General features: G+C 40.1%; 1 protein-coding gene across 2 annotated transcripts in view; it reads right to left on the bottom strand.

Moving 5' to 3' along the window:
* AVL9 (AVL9 cell migration associated) overlaps positions 1-26,480 on the bottom strand; it is a 51,997-nt gene extending 25,517 nt beyond the window's left edge. For both annotated transcript variants that reach the window (XR_008199263.1, XM_052638650.1), the window contains exons 1-5: positions 26,266-26,480; positions 8,262-8,382; positions 6,496-6,581; positions 3,318-3,389; positions 454-543 (exon numbers count right to left, since the gene is read on the bottom strand). Coding sequence is in view for 1 of the 2 variants with exons in the window: in XM_052638650.1 (XP_052494610.1) it covers positions 454-543; positions 3,318-3,389; positions 6,496-6,581; positions 8,262-8,382; positions 26,266-26,355 (459 nt within the window). In the remaining variant the exon portion in view is untranslated. The remainder of the gene's footprint in view (positions 1-453; positions 544-3,317; positions 3,390-6,495; positions 6,582-8,261; positions 8,383-26,265) is intronic.
* Positions 26,481-26,867: the final 387 nt, after the last annotated feature.

The following is a 26,867-nucleotide window of genomic DNA, read 5'->3' on the forward strand; positions in this document are numbered from 1 at the left end:
TAACTGTCTCTCTCTCACTAGAATCCAGGGGAGATCCATGCTGTATATGTAATAATGGCAGCCTTGACAAAAACATTATTTTTCAGTAAAACAGTCATGTAGTTTTTGTGCTTTTTGATATGGGAGTTAGGATCCAGAAGCCTGATATATAAACATACTGTGCAGGGTATTAATGAGATAACAAATGTAGAGAAGCAATGCCATAGAAAATGGCTATTATCCATTAACAGAAATATTTGTTATAATCAACTGTAGTCATCATTTCCAGTAAAAGATAGTTTTGTTAAATTTACTACGTAGAAATTGTACATTTTGGGCAGATCTTTGGCCCTTCAATGTTATTTTCAAAGAAGAATGTCTTTCTTAAGTTAATAAATCATCTCTCACAATATTAAAGATCTACTTGATTCATGAATCTGTCTTCAGACACATCCATGGAGGATAAAAAGTTACCTTTAGAATGGAAATTTGGGAAAAATCCTTCTCTTCAAAATATGCATGTGTAATGAGTTGAAGTTTTGCTTGGAGTAAGCCATAGAGAGGCTTAAAGAAAAAGAGAGATTACCATTAGTTTGATAATAGTAAAAACAAAACAAACACCTCACAACTTTTTGACTTGAAAAGACCAGAAAGGAAAAAGTTACTGACAACTTTAGTATCTTATTATTCACAGTTGAGTGTTGTTAAGTCATGTGTTCTAGTTGCTGGGGTGCAGGTACAAAGTAACCACCACTCAGAGCACTGGGTTGAGGGTGTGGGCACAGACCTCCTGCGTGTTGCTCTGGTCACTCAGTCACATAACTCTGGGCACTTAACCTCTCCACATCTGCTGCCTAATGACAACTTTAGTATCTTATTATTCACAGTTGAGTGTTGTTAAGTCATGTGTTCTAGTTGCTGGGGTGCAGGTACAAAGTAACCACCACTCAGAGCACTGGGTTGAGGGTGTGGGCACAGACCTCCTGCGTGTTGCTCTGGTCACTCAGTCACATAACTCTGGGCACTTAACCTCTCCACATCTGCTGCCTAATGTAAACACGTGTATATGGAAGGATAATCCCACGGAGAGAGGAGCCTGGCAGGCTACAGTCCAAGGGGGTCACACAGAGCTGGACATGAGTGACTAACACTTTCACATTCAAAAGTACTTACTAGACTATCTGGCTATAGAAAGCACTTAAATGTTAGCCATTAGTATCATAAAATTTAAAACATCGTAATTCTGCACACTGTTCTGCTAGGTTGTGGGTACATTTAATCATCCTTGCAGCACTCAGTTCTTATATCTAGTTGAACACTCATGATTAAGTTTATTTTGCCTTTTTTGGCCTTCAATAGAGGCTTAAACGGAGAAGGCAATGGCACCCCACTCCAGTACTCTCGCCTGGAGAATCCCATGGGCGGAGGAGCCGGGTAGGCTGCAGTCCATGGGGTCGCTAAAAGTCAGACACAACTGAGTGACTTCACTTTCACTCTTCACTTTCATGCATTGGAGAAGGAAATGGCAACCCACTCCAGTGTTCTTGCCTAGAGAATCCCAGGGACAGGGGAGCCTGGTGGGCTGTCGTCTATGGGGTCGCAGAGTCGGACACGACTGAAGTGACGTAGCAGAGGCTTAAAATCTAAAAAAAACGACTAGTCTGTGTCCTTTATTATATTCTACATAATATTCTTTTGTGTATCTGAAAACAAAGTTACTCCTTAATTCTTACCTATTTAAAACCCTCTTCCTACCATTTCCATCCTTTTATGTTCTTTTCTTATGCTGGGAAACATTGAAGGCAAAAGGAGAAGAGGGCGGCAGGGGATGAGATGGTTGGATAGCATCACTGACTCAATGAATTTGGGCAAACTCCAGGAGATAGTGAAGGACAGGGAGGCCTGATGTGCTGCAGTCCATGGGATCGCAAAGAGTTGGACGCGACCTAGCGACTGAACAACAATAAAATGTTCTTTTCTAGATGTTTTCTGGTTTCTATGTCCTTTTCAGGATGCAGAAACTAATGCTATATATATTCTCTAACTAGTTAAAACAAGTAATACTGGAATAGTTTTATCCTCCAGTTTCCAAGTTAATGGGCTTTCCTGGTGGCTCAGTGGTAAAGAATCCACCTGCCAATGCAGGAGATGTGGGTTCAATCCCTGTCGGGAAGATTCCCTGGAGGAGGACATGGCAACCCACTCTAGTATTCTTGCCTGGAAAATTCCATGGACAGAGGAGCCTGGCGGGCTACAGTCCCTGAGGCTGTACAACTTAGTGGCTAAAACAACAACAAAAGTCATTAAAAATCATTATGTTTCAATATAAGATAGCAATCAGAAAAAAAAAGATCTTACACTTAGTAAATTAAAAGTATTGATTGAGAATCTCAGAAGATATTTATTGAATGAATAAACATCAACCAGAGCACTCTGTGCTAGACTCTGGCAGGCAACAACAAAAATCCTGGTTAATATATCATTATTACTATCTAAACATATTTTTACATATAGGCTAAAAGGCACTATGAACCATCAGATGTTTCTGTGTAAGCCAGCTCTCTCCATCTCCCTGCCTGTTTTATCTGTCCAATAAAACTGGATTTTCACTGTAATTTTATCATTAGCAGTTACATGTCTCTGCGAGACATATTTTGTCTGAGATGTAACTTTATTTGTGAAACAAGAACAGTAAATACTTAGATCTCTCTTCTTATGAGGTTTAAAATGACAAGTCTATCTAAAAAAGTGCCTGCTATAGAATATTTGACATATAGGCACTTGATAAATGGCACCATTATGATTATTATTGTTCTTTGAAGAATGATTGTTCAGGAAGCCTTTCAAAATGGTGTATTCGTCCAACATTCAGCACTCCTATACATTGGTCGTCTGGTCCAGTATAAAAAAAATTCACTGATATATATTTTCTCAGGCTGCCCTTCAAGAAACTGTGTATAGGAATCAGATTAGCAATCTACCAATTTTCTGATACTGAAATCTTTTATAATCATTTCTTTTCTAGGAGACTATTCTTGCCCTATGTGTCAAATTACTATCTTGGAAGAAATACCCTGATCCTTCAGATCCTATTAGTAAGGTCCATACGATTAAATTATTTTTTAACATATTTATCTATTTAGCTGTGCCGGGTCGTAGTTGTGGCCTACGGGATCTAGTTTGCAGACCAGGGATCAAACCCATAACCCCCGCAGTGGAAGCACAGTCTTAACCACTGGACGGCCAGGGAAGTCCCTCTCCTCATTCCAAAAATGCTTTATTCTCAAATAAAAAGCTGCCATAAGTGTTTGATATTAACAGGTTATTCGGTTACTTACCAGCTTGCTTAGAACACAGACACTTTTTTGAACAGTCTCTCTGGTGATATCTGCTTGTCGTACTTTCAATGCCTATTATAAACAAATAGTCATTATTAGAAACTTTTCATGGAAATATTTAAAAATCATTGTGTTTCGATATAAGCTGGCAATCAGAAAAAAAATACTTGTGCTTAATAAATTTAAAAGTACTTACTGAGAATCTCAGAAGATATTTATTGAATGAATAAACGTGAACCAGAGCACTCTGTTAGACTCTGGCAGGCAATGGGAATGTAACAGTGAGAGACCATCTCTGCTCTCAAGGAATTTACAGTCTGGTGGAGAATACTTTATGTATAAACTGCCACAACCATAATGCAAACCAGTCATCCTTGGTTCCAGTTTTAAAATGGATACCCCTTTCAGAGAGTTCTGTTTCTGGTGAGAAGGGGACAGTTTAAGAGCTTGTTTCTCCAGAGATGGAAGAATCGTCAGCAGTTTTGTTATGCTGGTAATTCTCCACTGTTGGGAGTCTGTCCTGGCACACCTGTATCCTAATGTAGTCCAGTTCTGAGCCATAACTCAGGTCCCGGTGATTTTGAGAATGACCACATAAGATTTCTGCAGTTCTCTGCTAGGAAACAAGACTTATCAACCTCAGGAAAAGCTGTGAGGGCAGCAAGAGTGACTCTCCCCCTTCTCGTGAACTGCCTGACATCTCCTCGGATCTGTGTCTTCAACTGCTTGAGAACTGATGATCTGTTGTTAAATACATTGAGAGTAGAGTCTTTCTTCAATCTGCTTCTGCCTCTTTACCTTTGTTGGATTCATCCATTAGGTCTCACCTTTGTTCAAAGGGAATGAAAGGCTTTCTCCTAGGCTCTAGGGCCTCTGATGTCTGATTTATCTGTCTAGTTATAAGGAGAGAACAACCTGGAGAAACGGGCAACCCTAAAAGAAGTGGGTCAGACTCAGGAGGTAAGGGAGACAGGCAGTATGGAGTGCCATTTTAAGAATGTCTAGGCAGAGCATGAGAACCGCTGTTAATAACAACAGCACTGGAGAAATAATTGTACTGTGATTATACAACTTACTGGAGAAGGGAATGGCTACCCATCCCAGTATTCTTGCTGGGAAAATTCCATCGACAGAGGAACCTGGCAGGCTACAGTCCATGGAGTTGCAGAGAGTCAGATACAACTGAGCGACTAATACACACATACAATTTACAGGGGTAAAAGGCGGTAAAAGGAACAGATTTCCAAGAAAAGGCAGCAGCTCGATTCATGTCATCTAGTAATATCAACGTGCAAGGGTCAGTATGTGAAGAAATAAAATACAAATTCTCAGATTTCTCTTTCTCTAAATTCAGTTATTCACTTGAAGGGCTTCCCAGGTAGCTCAGCTGGTAAAGAATCTGTCTACAATGCAGGAGACCCTGGTTCAATTCCCGGGTCAGGAAGTTCCCCTGGAGAAGGGACAGGCTACCCACTCCAGGAGTCTTGGGCTTTCCTGGTAGCTCAGATGGTAAAGAATTCACCTGCAATACGGGAGACCAGGGTTCGATCCCTGGGTTGGGAAGATCCCCTGGAGGAGGGTATGGCAACCCACTCCAGTATTCTTGCCTGGAGAATCCCCATGGACAGAGGAGCCTGGCTGCCTACGTGCATGGGGTTGCAGAGTCAGCCACGACTGAGCAATTAAGCACAGCATTCATTCACCTGAACCAAAAACATTTACAACGTGTGTCCTTGGTTCTAGGCCCTGTGCGTGGAGGGTTATTTCATGTAGTTAACTAGCTTGTTTATGCTGGAATTTACTTATTACTTTCAAATGGTTCAGGGAAACACACACAAAGCAAATGTGGTAGAATATTAACGACTGCTGACTGTAGATGGTTGGGTATACAGGTATTTATTGTACCATTCTTATCTGTGTTTGAAACGTTCATTATAAAAATTACAGAAAAATTTTTATGACTAAGTTAATTACCCACCTGAGGAAGCTTTTAAAACTTTGTGATTGCCTAGGATCAATTATTAGAGATTCTAATTCAGTCTGTAGAAGGAAAGGCCCAGCAATTATGCTTATAATTAAAAAGTTTCCAAGTAGTTCTGGTTAAAAACGATTGTTTTAGAGCAGTGGTTCACATCTGCCCTGAATATGAGAATCACCTGGGGAGCTTTTAATACTCCTGATGCCAGAACATTAACTCAGAATCTCTGGAGTGGGGACCCAGTCATCCCTACTTATCTAAAACTCTCCAGGTGATTCCAATGTGCAGCTGAGAACTACTTCAGGCTTCCCAAGTGGCACGAATGGTAAAGAATCTGCCTGCCAATGCAGGAGACCTTGGAGAAGGAAATGGCAACCTACTCCAGTATTCTTTTTTTTTAATTAATTTATTTTAATTGCAGGCTAATTACTTTACAATATTGGCCCACTCCAGTATTCTTGCCTGGAGAATTCCATGGACAGAGGAGCCTGATGGGTTATAGTTGTGTGGTCACAAAGAGTCATACGTGACTGACACATACCAGTACCACTACTTCAGAGTATTAATGATTTCATAAAAGGAAAGCGATCTACTCAGGGTATCCACACTGCAAAAAGAATGGTGGTGCTCAGAAACAAAGCAGGAAAGGGGAAGCTACCCATCTAGGTTTATTTGAATTTGTTAGTCAGAGCTATTATACTAAGTTAGGCATTAAGAGGGCAGGTAAGTTTAAGAATGATCAAAATCTTAATTATAGATAATTAAGATAACTTGTGAGTAGTTTGCAGCTACGGTCAGTACTTTCCACTACTTCTAGAAAGTTTCTGAAAAAAAGAAAAACACTCATTATCCTTCCTTTTTTTTTTTATACCAAACATTAGAAATAGAAAACTCAAGGATACCATGTAATTGAAATACAGTATTCTAAAGATAAATGGATAGTTTAGGTATCACTATCTAAAAACAATGTACCAAACATTATGATACAAATATAGTCACTAATCTCAACTTAGAAAAACATTCATGTGAATTAACTGGTACAGTAGAGAAAACAGCTACACAGTTTGTAAAAATTTAAAACAATATTACAGGTACCACATGAAAAATAAAGGCATACGTATCTCCCCAAGTTCTACATCTTAAATGGCCAGTACAAGGAGTTTTCAAGTATTTTTTTGGTTTTAATTTTAACTGTCTTACCTTGGCTTCAATCTGTCGATAGCAAGAGATACCATATATAGTGGCTCCATTTCCATTTCTGGGTGGCAAGTGAAAAAACACAGTATCTAAGAGATATACAGAAAAATGTAAATACCAAAGTAGATTACTTGTATTTAATAATCAACTCTGACATTAGTATAATGCAGTCATTGAAACAAAAACGATGAAGTAACAGGAACCCATGTCAGATTTATTTCCAGCATCAAACCACTGGTTTCTTGGAATTCCTCTCCCTGCCTTTCAGTATATACTCACCACACAAAAAGCTCCAGAGGCTGAATTGTAACAGGATGAATTGAGACTACAGTTGCCTTTCTCAGAAAATACTTTATTATACAGGATTATCCCAGATTAAAAGAAAGTAAAGAATCCTATCAACCAAAGGCAACACAGAAATTTTGAACAGATCCAGGAAATTCTTAGGACAATTGAGGAAATCTGAATGTAGGCTGGATATAAGGTGGTATTATGGAATTACTGTTAAATCTCTTAGCTGTGGTAAAGGTCAAATCCAAAGTCACCCCAGGAATGATCTTACTTTTAGAAAATGCAGGCTGAAGTATTTACAGATAAAGCGTCATGATGTTTACAACTGACTTTCAAATAGTATAGGCAAAACCATGAAAGTGTTAGTTGCTCAGTCATGTCTGACTCTTTGAAACCCCATGGACTATAGTCTGCCAGGCTGCTCTGTCCACGGGATTCTCCAGGCAAGAATACTGGAGTGGGTAGCCATTCCCTTCTCCAGGGGATCTTCCTGACCCAGGGATCAAACCTGGGTCTCCAGCATTGCAGGCCGATTCTTTACCATCTGAGCCACCAGGGAAGTATAATATAGGCAAAACCGTAGACATATAAAGAAAATCTGTCAAATATTTACTAGTCTTCTAACTTTTCTGTATGTTTAAAAGCTCTCATACTAAAAATACTTTTACAAAAAGATTTGTGAATTGGCTATTCTCCAATACAAAATAAAAAGTTAAAAAGGTTTGCGAGGCTAAGAATACAGCATTTAAATTTTATGTTAAACTGCATAGAATTTGCCTCATTTCATACAAAAAGTGATAAATTTTAGAAAAACAAGCAACCAAACCAAGTTTAATCTGGTGTCTTAGAAGAGCCTATAAAACCATGATAAAGCATATTTCTTCATTAAGCCGTTCAAAGCACTCATGTATAGGGTGATAGGAGATTCCATACTAACTTCACAGCGCTGCTTTCTTTGAGGGTGTTAACACGCTCCTCATGCGTGAAATCTTTTAAGCAGACTGTGACAGCAATGCTTCAGGAGAGGAAAAACAACCCCAGGTGTTTTCAGGTGGGCACTGGAAGATGAAGCTAGTAAACTTGTAGCTAGAGCTTCAATCAGCCTGCAGCTGGTCCAGGTAACCTTCCTGAGTTTGTCTCTGAGAGGAGTCTGAGGTTTAAATACAGAAAGTGCTACCAATAGCAGACGTCCTAATATGGCTAATCTCTTACCTTGGCCAGAGCTCTTGGCAAAAGAGTGGCCAATGTTCACCAACCATTGCCGATATAAGCCTGGTACTCTTCTGCAGATCCTCTAGTATAAATAACTCACTAGTCCTCTTCAAACAAGCACTTAAATATTTTATGAACGATCACTAGGCCAAATGTCTTTCATTACCAGTACTCAGACTCTAAGATGTCGGAGCAATTTTGAAAAAAAAAAAACACAAAAAAACAAAAAAGGCATCTATTGATTGCTCCACTGTCTGTTTACATACCTTCTTGGTAGTTGTGTGCGCCATCTGGTAAGGCAAGGAAGGGCAAGTACTTCCACTCTTCAGGTAAGCTGTGACTATCATGTCCATCTCCTGGAATCAGGGGTGGGTAAGAGAACTCGACCTAAAATGGGAAGGAATGTTAGCCAACAGGGTGAAGATCAAAGGAAAAGTTATACCTCGACAGGCAAAAATGCTTTCAAACTCTCAATGACAGAAGTAAGGATAAGCCATGCTTGTTGATGCCATTTGACAATATCAACAAACCCACCGGTATAGAAGAAGAAAAAGAAAAAAGGAGGATAAGAAGAAGAAAAAAAAAAGTAAGCCTTTCCCCTTTTTTGATTTAAAGGCGTTTAATTTTGACGTGTTTAAGGGTAGGGTGTAGTGGGGATGGTGACTGAATTGGAGATATACGTTTGGGAGTTGTTACCAAATAGATCAATACCCAGTTGTGGATGTGACTGGTGATAGAAGCAAAGTCTGATGCTTTTGTAAAGAGCAATATTGCATAGGAACCTGGAATGTTAGGTCCATGAATCAAGACAAATTGGGAGTGGTCAAACAGGAGATGGCAAGAGTGAACGTCGACATTCTAGGAATCAGAGAACTAAAATGGACTGGAATGGGTGAATTTAACTCAGATGACCATTATATCTACTACTGCAGGCAGGAATCCCTCAGAAGAAATGGAGTAGCCATCATGGTCAACAAAAGAGTCCGAAATGCAGTACTTGGATGCAATCTCAAAAACGACAGAATGATCTCTGTTCGTTTCCAAGGCAAACCATTCAATATCATGGTAATCCAAGCATATGCCCCGACCAGTAACGCTGAAGAAGCTGAAGTTGAACTGTTCTATGAAGACCTACAAGACCTTTTAGAACTAACACCCAAAACAGATGTCCTTTTCATTATAGGGGACTGGAATGCAAAAGTAGGAAGTCAAGAAACACCTGGAGTAACAGGCAAATTTGGCCTTGGAGTACGAAATGAAGCAGGGCAAAGGCTAATAGAGTTTTGCCAAGAGAACCCACTAGTCATAACAAACACTCTCTTCCAACAACACAAGAGAAGACTCAACACATGGACATCACCAGATGGTCAACAGCGAAATCAGACTGATTATATTCTTTGCAGCCAAAGATGGAGAAGCTCTATACAGTCAGCAAAAACAAGACTGGGAGCTGACTGTGGCTCAGATCATGAACTGCTTATTGCCAAATTCAGACTTAAACTGAAGAAAGTAGGGAAAACCACTAGACCATTCAGGTATGACCTAAATCAAATCCCTTATGATTATACAGTGGAAGTGAGAAATAGATTTAAGGGACTAGATCTGACAGAGTGCCTGATGAACTATGGATGGAGGTTTGTGACACTGTACAGGAGACAGGGATCAAGACCATCCCCATGGAAAAGAAATGCAAAAAAGCAAAATGGCTGTCTGAGGAGGCCTTACAAATAGCTGTGAAAAGAAGAGAAGCAAAAAGCAAAGGAGAAAAGGAAAGATATAAGCATGTGAATGCAGAGCGGTGTTGAAGAAGACTCTTTTGAGAATCCCTTGGACAGAAAAACATCTATTTCTACTTTATTGACTATGCCAAAGCCTTTGACTGTGTGGATCACAAGAAACTGTGGAAAATTCTGAGAGAGATGGGAATACCAGACCACCTGACCTGCCTCTTGAGAAACCCATATGCAGGTCAGGAAGCAACTGTTAGAACTGGACATGGAACAACACACTGGTTCTAAATAGGAAAAGGAGTATGTCAAGGCTGTATATTGTCACCCTGCTTATTTAACTTATATGCAGAGTACATCATGAGAAATGCTGGGCTGGAAGAAGCACAAGCTGGAATCAAGATTGCCGGGAGAAATATCAATAACCTCAGATATGCAGATGACACCACCCTTATGGCAGAAAGTGAAGAGGAGCTAAAAAGCCTCTTGATGAAAGTGAAAGAGGAGAGTGAAAAAGTTGGCTTAAAGCTCAACATTCAGAAAACGAAGATCATGGCATCTGGTCCCATCACTTCATGGGAAATAGATGGGGAAACAGTGTCAGACTTTATTTTGGGGGGCTCTAAAATCACTGCAGATGGTGATTGCAGCCATGATATTAAAAGACGCTTACTCCTTGGAAGGAAAGTTATGACCAACCTAGATAGCATATTCAAAAGCAGAGACATTACTTTGCCGACTAAGGTCCGTCTAGTCAAGGCTATGGTTTTTCCAGTAGTCATATATGGGTGTGAGAGTTGGACTGTGAAGAAAGCTGAGCCCTGAAGAATTGATGCTTTTGAACTGTGGTGTTGGAGAAGACTCTTCAGAGTCCCTTGGACTGCAAGGAGTTCCAACCAGTCCATTCTAAAGTCCTGGGTGTTCACTGGAAGGACTGATGCTGAAGCTGAAACTCCAATACTTTGGCCACCTCATGCAAAGAGTTGACTTATTGGAAAAGACCCTGAATGCTGGGAGGGATAGGGGGCAGGAGGAGAAGGGGACAACAGAGGATGAGATGGCTGGATGGCATCACTGACTCGATGGACATGAGTTTGAGTGGACAGGGAGGCCTGGCGTGCTGCTATTCATGGGGTTGCAAAGAGTAGGACACGACTGAGTGACTGAACTGAACTGAACTGAACCAAATAGATGGTAACTGAAGACAGGGAGCCCTGAGAAAAACCAATATCCTCTTGAACTGAGTAGGAGAGAGTCAACAAGGGAGCCTGAGAAGCTGAGTCAAGATCTAGCTTTGCTTCTCATCAGCTGACTCCCTTGTTCCCAATACTGGAGCTTATGGTTTAAATGAGCTGTTAGGGGATGAGTGGGCATTAACTACCACTTTAGGTTATTTTTTGCCCTGAGATTGAGAACTGATCAATGAAGTCTAACACTGTATCTTAGAGAAATAACGGTTTTTAGCAGAAGCCGCCAGTTTCTGGCATTCCCCAGGTTTACCAGCATTCTTCCCTCTGCTTCTTTATCTTTTGGTTATCTCAGTGAGAGCTGACAAAATTCAATGCTGAATACCTGGATTGTATCACACTGACTTACATTTAATTTTCTTTCAAAACATACTTTTTTTAAAGGGATTTGCATTACATCAGTAATAAATACATTAAAGTTGGAACAACATAAGGATGAGAATCACTTTTAGATCTCACCTTTAATGTGGAAGGACATGATGGCTGATTTTCCTACATTTAAGGTAATCAATGTGCCACTAGTCATATGAGAGCTGATTATAAAAGGGCTTTAAAAATGATTGTTTTTAACAAGTAATCTCGTGCCATACTGAAATGTTTAAATTTCCCTGCCCCCCACCTCCAGAAGCAATCAACATTTCAGTTTGAAAGGGTTTTTCAAAGGTTTGATTTATGGAGTCAAACTTTCTCTCCAAGATCAGTTATTTAATATCAGTTAACTGGAGGCATAAATAATCTCAGGCTACCTTCACATCTCTCTGTGTCTTCTCTATCATACCAGTTTTATACTGGCAATTCTTCAAAGTGTAAGGGAAGGCAAAATGTGCCATCAAGAGAAGGATATAAGTTCAAACCTGAAGCTATGAATCTGGTAGTTACAAAGTTAAAAAAGAAAAAAATTACCAACTCAGAATCCTTGGTTTAACAGGAAAAACAACAACCTCCCGCCCCCGCCCCCCCACAAAACACCAAGGAAATAAATTATTGTATTTTATGTAAACACTAAAGTCCAATATATAATACTTAACATAAGAAGACTTGGTAATTATTACAAAATAATTTCATTTGAAAAACCACTAATTTTAATGTATAGTATTTACTTTAAAAACATTTAGTATGGAATAAACATGCTTTTTAATAAATATGAGCATCATGGATTCAAATTATCACAAGTACATCAAGAAGTATGTTGCTCTTTATGATCCAAAAAGTTTTTGCCAACTAAAAATTATCACTTGAAACCTGTCTCTACAAGGATTAGGTCACTAACCACTTCAGTCACGGACCTTCAACATACTCTGAATGGAATTTAGGGCAGAGATTAGGAATGAGGCACTCTGTGCTCTCAGAAAAACTGGCAGAGCAGGCTGTCAGATATTTTCAGAATATTTATGAGCCTAAATTCTTACAGCTAAAATCTTAAAATTTAGATATAATTTTAAATTATACCTAGAAAAGCACTAAAATCATTGACAAGGATATCTGCTCCTTGTGACTAGCAGTAACCCTTTGCCAAATGTGTGCTTAACTTCATGTATCCCCCCTTCACCAAAATCACACAGTATTGGTATACATACTGACCTCCCCAGCTACCTCTTCAGAGCAGTTCCTCAGACGTTTCTGAGAGGCTGTCTCCAGGGCTATAGTCCTCATTTTGCCCCCAAATAAAATTTAACTCACAACTCTTATGTTGTGCCTTCTTTTTTCATTCGACAACTTTAATCGTGAAAATTCCAAAAAAAAGTAGTACAACAGTGCTCAATCTCCTATTTAAACATAGGAAAGGAATTTCAAAATTTTTACTCATTATTGAAAAACATGAAAAAAATTATTCACACTTTGCGCTGACAAGAATATGGGGTTTGGCTGTGCAACTATAAATTGGTACAGCAGTTTGGGTGGCTATTTGGCAGAATTATCAAATCAGTAATACATTTACTCTAACTTAAGTTCTATTTTAGGAATTTATTCCACAAATACACATAGATGTTCACATGGAGAAGTACAAAAATGTTCACAGTGATATGACTTACTGTAGCATAAAAACTGGAAACCTAAATATTCATCAGAGGATTGGTCAATGAGATTTTACATCAGTTCTCTCCAGCTGTTAAAAAGAATGGTAGATTTATATATATAGATAAAGCAAGACAGGTATGATATTCTGTAAAGTAGGTAAAAGCCCTCCAGACATGTCCATCTCCTAATTCTCAGAATCTGTCCTTACTTTACAATGCAAAAGGGATGTCGCAGATAAGATTATCTCCAGATGGGGATTATCCAGGCGGTCCCAATGTAATCACAAGGGTCCTTATGAGGCAGAGGAGGCAGAGGCAGAGACAGTGACAGTGATATGCTTCAAGATGCTCTGAAGATGGAGGAAGGCACTTGAGCCTTCAGAAGTCACTTGAGCGAAGGAGTGCAGGTGACCTCTAGAAGCTGGAAAACGCAAGAAAACTAATTCTCCCCCAGATTATCCTGAAGCAACGCAGAGCTGCCAACACCTTGATTTTAGCCTTAGTGAAACCCATTTTAGATTTCTGACCTCCAGATCTCTTAATAAATTTGCACTGTTTTAAGTGTGTGGCTTGTGGTAACAGTAATAGAAAATTAATGCAACTATTAAATTTAATGAGGAAGCAGGATATCAGTAAATATAGCATAATCCTACTTCTACTGTAATCACATTTATGCAAACAGTTACATAGCACATCTTTGTAAATGAATTAAAAAACATCCCTGAAAAACATCTTTAAAATAGAGGTTTTATCTCTGGAGAGGTAAATAGGGTCGGAGATAAAGGAATATTCCTGCTTTTCTCTTTTCCCATCATTTTTTAAAATTTCCAAGTTATAGAAAATTTGAACAATCTTATACTTTCATCTGTATTCACAAACTGCTAATTTTTGTCCACATGTGCTTTATTTGTGTTGCACGTGTATAGGGATACATTTTCTAAACCACTTGACGGTAAGGTAAGTTGAAAATACTATCGTTTACTTTTAGGTAAACTGGCATTTATTTTTAAATGACTGCTTTTAGAATTTAAAAAAGCAAAAGATAACCAACCACAAGCAGTTCCTAATTTCTGAAGGAAATCTTATTTCCATCCTATCTTTTTGGAAGCAAAGGGAGGTGAAAAGATCTATTTTTCTGATGATTTAGTTAACAAGTTACCAGTGACCAGAGTCTAATTAATATCTGATGCTATGTTATGTTCAATATATTCTCCTGATTCTACTGAAGAAAAACCTGCTTTGAGTGACTTTAGTTGGAATATAAAATATAGTCAACTCATAAAATTGTTTTAACTGTAGATACTACATATGCTTGAAGAATTTCATGAGTAAATTAAGGCAGCTTTAGACTGACTTGCACCCAGAATATTTTTAACAATGCTTCTTCGGGAATATGTATTCAAAATTTCAAACAGCCAACTTTGGTGATACAACTTTTTACAAATTGAACATTGCCTATATTGTGTTGGCAACTTTCTAGAATTCTACTGGTTTACCTGCCACCAACAAATCCTTGCATTTGGAGACTGCTAAACTTTCTAATCAAGTTTATAACACTTCCACACAAACTCCTTTGTGTCTACACATATACAATAATTTCAATATAGTTTTGTTTCATTAGTCAACTCTCTACTGTTGAATATTTTTATAGCTTTTTTAAAAACATTATTATTAGCTATACAGGACAGTTAAGTGTGATGTAATAAAAAATATATATTTGACCTATGTCCCTGGTCCTAACCCTAAGCTCCTACAACCCTTTGGAATTTCCCAAGTGATAGGAACATCTTTTGTTATCCATAAGAAGATGCTTGCAACCACGCCAGTGTCCGAAGGCAGGAGGAAAAGGGGAGCAAAGAGAACAAGATGATTGGATGGCATCACCGACCCAATGGACGTGAGTTTGAACAAGTTCCGGGAGCTGATGAGGGACAGGGTGGCCTGGCGTGCTGCAGTTCGTGGGGTTGCAAAGAGTCAGATACGGCTGAGCAACTGAACAACAACAAGCTAACGAGGTGACTCTAGGTGGAGTTAAATGACTCTGGAACGGGGCCTGGTCACCAGAATGAGGAAGCCTTGATTCGAAGCGAGGAACTTTCAGCTCCACCTCTCAATCTCAGGGAGGGGAGAGGGAGTGGAGATTGAGTTCAATCACCAATGTCTAATGATTTAATCCATCATGCCTATGTAATGAAACCTCCATAAAATCCCCAAACAATCAGGTTCAGGAAGCTTCTCAGCTGATGAAGACACTGAGGTGCTAGGAGGATGCTGTTCCCAGAGAGGTCTTGCAAGTTCCATGCCTCGGCTCATATACTTTATCCTATGCATCTCTCCCATTGGGCTATTCCAGAGAGGTATCCTTAAATAAATCAGTAAAAGTAAGCAGTGTTTTCCTGAGTTTTGTGAGTTGCTCTAGGAAATCTCAGAATCTGAACAGGGAACACGGGAACCCCTGAATTTGTAGCAAAGTTGGACAGAAATGCAGGTAGCCTGGGGACCTGGGACTGATGTCTAAAGTAAGCGCATCTTGTGGGGCTGAGCCCTTAAACCTGTGGAGTATGAGGCTAACTCTGGGTAGCTAGTGTAGAATATGACTAAATTGTTAGATACACAGTTGATGAGTGGGGAAAAACAAAACAACAGTGAATCTGTTATTTGGACTTAATGGGATTTATAAATCTTAAGGTGTAAATTCTACATGTTTTGAGTGCTGACTCAATACTCTGTATGCGCCCATTTAATATATCCAAAATAATCCACACACATACATACAATTCATGGCACAAAGGCTTAAGAGGAATTCTCTTGGAGGTTACCTGAGACTCTTACATAATACTCTGTTGAATCAAAACACAATTTAAACAATAAAGCCAATAAAACTAAGCAGAAAGTAAAGGCAGGTATATAGGCAGTCTCACTGGATAGTCTAGGGAGACCCACCAACAATGGCAGTCTACTGGAAGGGCTCTCCCCTGCAGCTGTGCTGTACAGGGTCTGCACATTGTATATGGCAGTCCTGAGTATATGTGAAAAATCACTGACAAAACACAAAGTACATCGCCAGAGACTAAGAAAATATTTAGAATGATTATCATCCAGTAAGAGTACTATTATATAGTGAAAGTTCACAGCCCAAAATCTAAGTTAAATTTGGGGATCAAACATGGTATCTGGTAAGGTATTTGCACAGACAATGTGTAACAAATGTATCTATTGCTCCCCTAAAAAGATAATATTAAATTAGTATATATTAATATATACCCCCTAAAGGGTAACATTGGAAGGACTGATGCTGAAGCTGAAACTCCAATACTTTGGCCACCTCATGCGAAGAGTTGACTCACTGGAAAAGACCCTGATGCTGGGAGGGATTGGGGGCAGGAGAAGCGGACGACAGAGGATGAGATGGCTGGATGGCATCACCGACTCAATGGATATGAGTTTGGGTAAACTCCGGGAGGTGGTGATGGACAGGGAGGCCTGGTGTGCTGTGATTCATGGGGTCACAGAGTCGGACATGACTGAGCGACTGAACTGAAAGGATAATACTAAATATTAAATCACACATATTTGAAGTATCTTTTTATGTCAACAAACACTCATATGGCAAAATCTATTTTGATCTCAATTAGCAATAAAATTTTCACACTTAAATAACTATAAAAGAAGATAAGAGGAGGGAAAAAGAAGACAAAGGATGATTGCTAACAAGTGAAAACTGAATTGTTGTTTAGTCGCTAAAGTCAGAACCAGACATGGAATAACGCACTGGTTCAAAATTGGGAAAGGAGTACATCAAGGCTATATTATTACCCTGCTTATTTAACTTATATGCAGAGCACATAATGTGAAATGTCAGGCTGGATGAAGCACAAGCTGGAATCAAGATTGCCAAGAAAAATAACAATAGCCTCAGATATGTAGCGGAGAAGGCACTGGCAACCCACTCCAGTACTCTTGCCTGGAAACTCCCATGGATGGAGGAGTCTGGTGGGCTGCAGTCCATGGGGTCGGTAAGCATCGGACACGACTGTGCAACTTCACTTTCACTTTTCACTTTCATCCATTGGAAAAAGAAATGGCAACCCACTCCAGTGTTCTTGCCTGGAGAATCCCAGCGACAGGGGAGCCTGGTGGGCTGCCATCTATGGGGTCACACAGAGTTGGACACGACTGATGTGCCTTAGCAGCAGCAGCAGCAGATATGTAGATGACACAACGCTAACAGCAGAAAGCAAAGAGGAATTAAAGAGTCTCTTGGTGAAGGTGAAAGAGGAGAGTGAAAAAGCTGGCTTAAAACTCAACATTCAAAAAACTAAGATCATGCATCCAGTCCCATCACTTCATGGCAAATACACAAGGAAACAATGGAAACAGTGACACACTTTATTTTGGGGGGCTCCAAAATCACTGCAGACAGTGACTGCAGCCATGAAATTAAAAGACGCTTGCTCCTTGGAAGAAAAGCTATGACAAACCTAGACAGCATATTAAAAAGCAGAGAAATTACTTTGCTGACAAAGGTCCATATAGTCAAAGCTGTGGTTTTCAAGTAGTTATGCATGGATGAGAGAGATGGACAATAAGAAAGGCTGAGCACTGAAGAAACTGATGTCTTTGAACTGTGATGCTGGAGAAGATTCTTGAGAGTCCCTTGGACTCCAAGGAGATCAAACCAGTCAATCCCAAAGAAAATCAACCCTGAATATTCGTTGGCAGGACTAATGCTGAAGCTCCTTACTTTGGCCACCTGATGTGAGGAGCTGACTCATTAGAAAAGACCCTGATGCTGGGAAAGACTGAAGGCAAGAAGAGAAGGGGATGACAGAGGATGAGACGGTTGGATGGCATCACAGACTCAATGGACATGAGTTTGAGCAAACTCTGGGAGATGGTGAAGGATAGGGAAGCCTGGCGTGCTGCAGTCCATGGAGCCGCAGAGTCAGAAACGACTGATTGATTGAACAAGTTACTAAGCTATATCCAACTCTTTTGCAACCCCATGGACTGTAGCCCGGTTCCTTTGTCCATGGGATTTCCCAGGCAAGAATACTGGAGTAGGTTGCCATTTCCTTCTCCAGGGGATCTTCCCCACCCAGAGATCAAATCCACATCTCCTGCATTGGCAGGCAGATTCTTTTACTACTGAGAGACCAGGGAAGCCCGAAAGCTGAATAACAATTTTCTAACCACAAGGAATAAAAAGACAATTTTTCAAAATGCTAAATGAACTATGTAAAAAAACAGTGACATATGTTTACTCTCCAGGAATAATAAAAATTACCACCCTTTCCCATAGTTTTCAAGTCAAATTGGGGTCCTCTAGTCAGAGTCCATTTACTTTGTCTTCGGAAGCAAAAGGTTGGAAAAACACCAGTGAATAACTACAAAACCAAAACAGTAACATAGTGTCCTGATGTGAACTCTGAGTACTTCAAAAATGCCCTTGTTCTCTAACAATGCAACCACTCCACTGTCAGAGACCCATAGAAGCCACAGTGCCAAACAGCACACCAACTAAACACATCCTTGGACTCCACCAATAAGGATACAAGGCTTACTGAGAGAAGGAGAGGACTTCATGAGATTCTGAACCAGCTGCTCCACTTCTCTGCTTCCTTTGTAAGCATCTCAGGGATTTGTTTTCCTAACAGTCAAAACATTGTAGGCACCAAGGCTCTGTCAGAATGTTTTTCACTTGAAATGCTGGACATAGAAATCAGGTCTTCTCTAAGTTATACTTTCCTTTGCAAATTTCTGGAAGATTCAATGCTAGAAAAGAACTGGCACTCTTCCTCATTATTCTCTAACAAAGTTGGCAGAGCTGAAATTACAAAGAGATATAAAGAATTCCATATACAAAGCCCCTGGAGAAGGAAATGGCAAGCCACTCCCATACTCTTGCCTGGGAAATCTCCTGGACAGAGGAGCCTGGCAGGCTACAGTCCACGGGGTCGCAAAGAGTCGGACACGACTTAGCGACTAAACAATAACAATGGAAGATAGGAAGAGTAATTATTAAAAAAAAATCTGGTGCAATGTTGAAGACTGATCTTCTGGATAACATGATATAAATGGAACATTAATCTCTAAGCTATTGTGAATATATACTAAAATAACAAAAAATTATTTTCTTACAGAAAAAAATTAGAAAACTTCTTAAGAAATGATTAAATCAATTTATTTTAATAAACTCTACCTTAGCAATCTGTTATACATAAATTTATTTTGAACAGTTCAATAAAAAATTTCAATTTCTGGGTGTGCACCATACCCACCAAACAGAACCTAACAAATTACTAACATCACCCGTGAAGGCTAGGGGAGCAGGAACAGGTTTCATTAACAACTCTGCAGTGATTCCCTTAATACATAGCTAGCAGCAAACCTTGTGACAACAAGTTGGATTAAGAAAATACAAGTGCAGAGGGCTGTTTTCAAATCTAACTGAACACCCAAAACAGTTTACCCTGAACTTGGACTTCTGACGATTTAATTACCTAGAACACTGCCGACCAGGAACAAGTGAGAAAAGCATCTATCAGCTTAACTAGCTATCATGAACCCCTGGATAAAGAGAATTCTTTAGGTCTTCTTTCAAAATTCATGACTAAGCCATTGTATTTCGTACATATTTAGTAGATATGCCCTTCCAGTCCACATAAGAAAAGAAGCAACATATGAGAAAGAAGGGAGGGTAAGCTGAAAACTACATCGTTATGTTTCTGGTCGACACTGAGAAGTACCCTCTCTCGGACTGGTTATCAAAAGCCCCGCTGAGTCATAGGCATGTGCGAATCACTCTATGTTAAAATAAACCCAGAATGCCATAGTACAATGGGTGACATTTGTGATGAAGACAGAATCATCCAGAGTAATTTAAATTGTGTTCAGGATATTCTGCTTCAAAGTTTATTTTAACAAGCTCATCATTAAAAAGAGAGATGGCTTAAAATAGTCTCCACACTTAAACAAAAATGGTGCAATGTCACAATGATGTTCTTTGCTGCACTATTTAAAATAGCAAAACACTGGAATGCCACTGAAGTGTCTAAAAAGGAGACCAGTTAAATAAAGATTTCAATAAAACACTTAGCTATTTTAAGATGCTAAAATTCAATACTTCTCAAAATGGAAGATATTAATGGTATAAAGTTACATTTAAAGGGCAGGTCAAAAAACTTGTTTATAGTTTAATACATTCCTGGAAAAAGCTATGTATATTCATTTAAAAATGGAGAAATGGAGGAATTTTATCAAGGCAGACTTCTCTAGGATAAAGGATTTTAAGTGCCAGTTTTCTTTTTTCTCTAATTCTCACTTTTCTACCACAGTGAATACATATTACTTCTGAAAAGAAATGTCATTTCTTAAAACAGCTGAAATACTATTTTAAAAACTGTCCAAAAAATCAACTTAAATAACAGCCTCTAAAAATATCCTAGGACGAAAACAGTTTTTAATCCGATGGCATCTTAACCAAAGAATATAAAAGGACCAGTCTTTTTAAAAATTATTCAGTAGGTAGGTCTTCATCTTCCTCTTATAGTGCCCATCCCTGCAATTTCCCCATATCTAGCAAAATCTGGGCTCAGCAAAGGATCTGCGATCACACTGATAACAAGGAGAAGACTACCCATGATATTACTTAGGTAACTTGTGGGTTACTGGGGATCAAGGACTTAAGGTAAAGAAAGAAATTTATATACTGTTAGGCTCTTAGGCACTGTCTTAGCCACCTGTGGAGAATCTTAAGACAAAAGAATCTTCCTGATTTCTTGAAGGTTGACCCCCTGCCCCCCTATCCTGCTTAGCTGTGATGCCAAGGCCTAAAAGAAAACGTATTCCACTGCTACTAAGTGTTAATGTTGCAGCCCTGCAAAGTGAGAAAGTTTCATTTCAGCACAGAAAAAGCATGGCTAAAATCAAGGAGAAACCTCCACCAATATATAAAAATGTTATGGAGGGCCAGAAAACGTAATCTCATTTCTGGAGTTTTTCTGCATAGCTAAAGAAAGAACAAAAAACAAACTTTAGATTTTATTCTTCCCTAACCTCTAATTCTCACAAAATTTGCTTTTCCTGTCCCAAAGACCTATTTAATTACAACAAGAATTATAAATAAGATCTCCCCAATATTTCATTATTGTCACCACAGGATCCCATCAACAGCAGGTGCCTAAACTGTGTATTTGTCAGCCAGCCTTCTGTCCCCAAAACCTGAAGTGAGTCAGGACTTGACACTATAACCCCAACATAAACCAAATGTCCCTCCAGATTTCCTCAACCCACCCCTGAATTTACAATGCTACATCCTGCCACTCACAGATACTTTCCTATGATGAGCCCACTCAGTCCACCAGGAAAATACACTGTTCTCTTCACTGTATCTAGTTGCTTTATTCACTCATTCACTGCTCTAACTAGTGCAAGTGTGAGTTCTAGTTCTTTCACAATTCTACCTTTTAGAGAAGTACAGGCTGGTAAAACCAGTTTCTTCAAGAATTAAAACTGCTAGCTTTGTATATAAAACCATGAACTCTACCAGAATAGTGGCCAAAATTAAAGCAATAATTCCAACTTTTTCTGGTTTGGAATTTTTTTTTTTTGGCTGTGCCATGTGGGATCCTTAGTTCCAGGTCCAGGGATTGAACCTGTGCCCTCTGCATTAGGCGCACAGAGTCTGAACACTGGACTTCCAGGGACGTTCCTAATTCCAACTTTCTATGACATCATTTTTGGAAAATAACTATTCCCTACTAATTTGAGTGCTTAATAAAGTTCCACTCTAAGAAATAACCAGAATATTTATTTGCTATACATTGATTATGTTATTTTGCCAAAATATGGTGAATCTGACAAATTCGGTTTATATGTTTACTTCCACAAAGCAAATAAAGAACAAGCAAAACTCTGGAACACAGAATCTATAATAAGCAAACTACTACAGAGAAGTCTATAAATTACCTCATGTTAATGGGTCTAACTGCAGGTGAATTTTTAAGGAAGAAGAGTTCTTTACTAAGTGCTAAATTTTAAACAATTTCAGGGGAAGAGTCGGAATGAGTAAATATTTCAAAACCATTTGAAATGTCATGGTAGTACCTTAGCTCACTTAAAATGTTCTAAATGTTAAGTATATCAATAAATGAGAACAAACACTAGAAACGAACATGTATCTATAGAAGAATCCACCCCCATGAATTAACCAACTAAAAGTGAGAAAATAATCAAATGATAACGTTAATAGATGTTGATTCTAATTTAAGAGGCATTTTTCATTTAAAATACATCTGAAGGCCTCAAAGTTGGAAAAATGTCAGAAACAAGATGAAGGAGTGAACATCTACATGCCTAGTTTGAGGACCTTCAACACAAATGGTTTTTCCTCTGACCCATGTGAACGGACCTGACTTCTTTATCACAGCACTAGAGAGCACCTTTACAGCAGAATATAGCAGAAGAGTCTACAAAGACTTAGTACATTCCTCTAGATAAAGTCACCATGTTCAACCCAGCACAATGCTACAAGGAGTTACTTCTTTAAATGAAGGTTTAACTTTGGCTCACTTGAATCTAAATATTATAAATTACAACCAAGTATGGAAATTTTTTCTATGAATGATCTCAGTGCATTGAATGAACTGGTGCTCAACATGACCTGCAGCATTTTCAGTACTTGGAAGAGCAGTCTAACAAAGCACCCTCAAACCGCCTAAAACAATCCAAAGCCAGCCACAGTTCAATGAGCCATGTACTTTTAATCCTTTACACAAGAAGGTAGTTGATTAATTCATCCTGAGGGAAACCTTATGTAATTAAAAAGTCTGAAACACCTGATATACCAATTAACAAAGAAAAGCAGTCTCTACAACAGTCCTTCTGCCTAGGACTTAATGCATGTAACTTTACAGAACATCAAACATATTTGGATTTTTGAGAGATTAAGAAAGCAGAGTTGGATACATGCACCCCATAGTTCACTGTAGCACTATTTACAATAGCTAGGAGATGGAAGCAACCTGATGTCTATTGACAGAGGAAAAGATAAAGATGTGGTGCATATACAACGGAATATTATTCAACCATAAAAAAGAACTAAGTAATACCATTTGCAGCAACATGGATGGACCTAGAGATTGTCACACTGAGTGAAGTAACTCAGACTGAGAAAGATAGATATCATACGATATCACTTGCAAGTGGAACCTAAAAAAATGGTACAAATGAATTTATTTACAAAACAGAAATAGAGTCACAGATGTAGAAAACAAACTTACGGTTAGTAGGGGGAAAGGGAGGAAGGCTAAACTGGGAGATTGGGACCGACATATACACACTACTATATAAAAATAGATAATAAGGACCTATTTATAGCACAGGGAACTCTCCTCAACACTCTGTAATGATCTATATGGGAAAGAATCTAAAAAAATAGTGGGATTTATGTGTAACTGATTCACTTGCTGTACATCAGAAACTAACACAACATTGTAAATCAACTATACTCCAATAAAAATTTTTTTAAGAAAGCAGAGTTGTAGGTCTTCTAAAATCATTTGCAAAAGTGAAGAACATCATTTAAGAACTAATACAACGCATGTTTTGCCTATGTGTTCAGTCATGTCTGACTCTTTGTGACCCCATGGCTGTAGCCCATCAGGCTCCTTTGTCTATGGAATTTCCCAGGCAAGAATACTGGAGCGGGCTATCATTTCCTACCAACCCAGGGATTGAACCCTCATCTCCTGTGTCTCCTGCATTGGCAGGCAGATTCTTTACCACTGCGCCACCTGGAAAACCCAGTATGACTTAAATTGGGATTTTTAGAACACTTTCTTGATATTTTATAAAAACTAAGACAAAAAAGGGAGGAAAGTAGGGCAACCAAAAATTAGAAATGTAGTTGAACAAACTATTTTACCATCTTTTCCTATACTATTCTACATCAACTGAACATCCTATTCCAGTTGGATGAACTTTCATAAATTTATACAAATTATGTCTCCAGCAAAAGTTTAATTATTTTTGACTGCATTGACCTGTCAGTTTTATCAACCAACTCAGTGTGAGAGCCTTTTCATTAATTTGCTCTGCTGTCTGAGTGGAGTAGCTATTTAGCAGCCCCTAGGAGAAGGCACGGAGAAGGCAATGGCACCCCACTCTAGTACTCTTGCCTGGAAAATCCCATGGACGGAGGAGCCTGGTAGGCTGCAGTCCATGGGGTCGCTAAGAGTTGAGAGACTTCACTTTCACTTTCCACTTTCATGCACTGGAGAAGGAAATGGCAACCCACTCCAGTGTTCTTGCCTAGAGAATCCTAGGGACGGGGGAGCCTGGTGGGCTGCCATCTATGGGGTCACACAGAGTCAGACACGACTGAAGCGACTTAGCAGCAGCAGCAATCCCTAATTAGTATATATTTTTCATACGATAAGTCATTTTTCCTTACTGGAAACATAAATTATATTACTTCTACCAATAAAACAGGAAGAACACATAATTAATCTTGACTTTAGATGACAGCAATGATTAAAGTTTATTCTGTTCCCTGCCAATATTTCCTTCTTTTTTGTCATTAAAAATTTCGTTTGTTTGTGAACGGGACCCACCCCTTACTTTTTCATAGAAGACTCCTACATGCCACGTGGCTCAGCTGAATGAACACACAGGGCGCCAAGGCAATTCTAAGTCTGACTCCAGCATAACCTTGGCAAGATCAGCTACTTCCTCTAAGTTTCAGTTGCTTCACCCATATCTGAGGTAAGCGGTGATCATCATCCTTAGATTTTTAATACTTTAAAAACTTCATCTCTTTGATGTTAGTTGTCATACAACTAGATGAAGTTTTAAAGTATTAAAAGTCTAAGGATGATGAACACTGCTTACAGGCTTCCTAGGTAGCCCAGTGGTAAAGAACTTGCCTGCCATGCAGGAAAGGCGGATTCTACCCTTGGCTGGGGAAGATCCCCTGGGTAGGAAATGGCAACCCACTCCAGTTATTCTTGCCTAGAGAATGCCCTGGACAGAGAAGCCTGGCAGGGCTACCGTCCATGGGATCGAAAGAGTCAGACACGACTGAGCACAAAGGCACTACTCACGTGCCATAGTACAGTTATCTCAAATATTTATTTTCTTACCTCCAAATATAAGGCTACATTTAAAAAACATATATATTCCACTGCTGTTGCTTGGAATTTTCTAATACTACCCTGAACAATGTCACGTCCTCCTTGGTAACTTTCTATGTCATTTTTACTTGAGGGACAAGGAATATATTTTTAAGTGAAGCTGTCTTTAAAACACACACATACACAACTACTTTCACTCCATCACTTTTCTGTCATTATCCTCTAATGAACTGAAATTTTGCCTATCAGTCTTCTAAAATATTACATTTTCTTTGAAATGCTATATTACCTAGCGGTAGCAATCAGCATTTTTAATACTTTTAAGCATTTCAATTTACTGTTCATAGCACATTATGACATCATTGCCTTCCAATGTCTGTGCTCATTAAATATCCTCTACCTTTGTTCCCCTGCCTTCGATACATAGATTGCAGATGTCCTATTGTTCCCGTTCACCATTTCAGTGAAGAAGCTTAAGAATGACTTAGTGTTTCCACGTTTCTTTGCTCAGTAAATAACACTTCCCCTCACTGCAACTGAGCTGGAGAGTCTATCAAAAGGCAAGATCTGGACAAGACTAAATAGGAACTCGAAGGCCGAATGTGAAGGGGGGCGGAGTCAGTACATCAGCCCAACAGGGGTTCCAGGGCTTTCACAGATAAACAAAGGAAGTTGATTTTCCCACGGTGCCGCCTGTGCTCGACCATCCTAAGGTACTCGTGTGGAAGCCCAGAGCTCATTACCTTCAAAACGCAGCCCAAGTGCTGATTTTTTTTCTAAGGGAATCCCACTAAAAGCAGACAACCAGAAAGTCAACGCAGACAGAGATGGATGAGGAAGAGTGGGCCGACCATCGATTACCTTCCTCTGACTCCACGGAAGAACCTAAATATCTACCTACCCCAACATACCGACACATAGCTCCTCCGCTGCTCAAGATACAATTTTCAGGGGGAGGGCAAAACAGGGAGCGTGTGGGGTGGGCTTCAGGTAGGGAGAGTGCGAGGATCAGGAGACAGGAGTCAAGTTCAGGGGCGGAGGGCCTTGGGCACTGGAGGGTGGTCTGAGCCGAGCGGAACGGCGTGGGTGTCGGCAGCGCGCGAACGCCAGAACGGTCGGGGGCGGGCACAGGCTCCTTCCTCACCTGGCAGCCCTTCTTGTGATGAAAGCCGACCACCACGATGTGCAGGACGGGCCCCCGTGGGGGGCCATCGCCGCCCCGCCTGAGCTCCATGGACGAACGCCGCGGGCCCGCACAACGATGACTTCAACAGCCGAGGGCGGCAAGCTCGGCGACCCCGCGATCCCCAGGAGGACGGCGAGAGGTGGATTTCAGGTGTCAGCGAGGGAGCCGCATGAGAGCCGCGCACGGGGCCGGGAGGAGGCCGACGATCCTGCAGCTCTGCACCGCCCCCCCGGGCCGCGGCCGCGCTTCCCTCATCCGCTTCCGCTGTTTCCGGGCTGTCACCTGATGCCGGGGCCGCCGCGGGCGAGGCGGGACTGGGCAGGACCGGGAGGGACCTGACGGGGCTGGGCCTGATGGCGGGGCGGGGCCTGGGGAGCGGGGCGGGGGCGCTGGGTGGGCGGGGCCGAGGGCGGGGCCTGGTGGGGCTTCTGGGCACACCTGTCCCCAGTTCTCCCCCTCTGTGTGCGACCTTTTCCCCCTTCCTCCTCTGTCCTTGCTTCTTCCTCCTTAAAATCTCCGCCCCTACCCATCTTTAATGTCAGTTTTTTCCTGCCTTTTTC

This window comes from Budorcas taxicolor, chromosome 4, assembly GCF_023091745.1.
Source record: "Budorcas taxicolor isolate Tak-1 chromosome 4, Takin1.1, whole genome shotgun sequence".
Lineage (NCBI taxonomy): Eukaryota > Metazoa > Chordata > Mammalia > Artiodactyla > Bovidae > Budorcas > Budorcas taxicolor.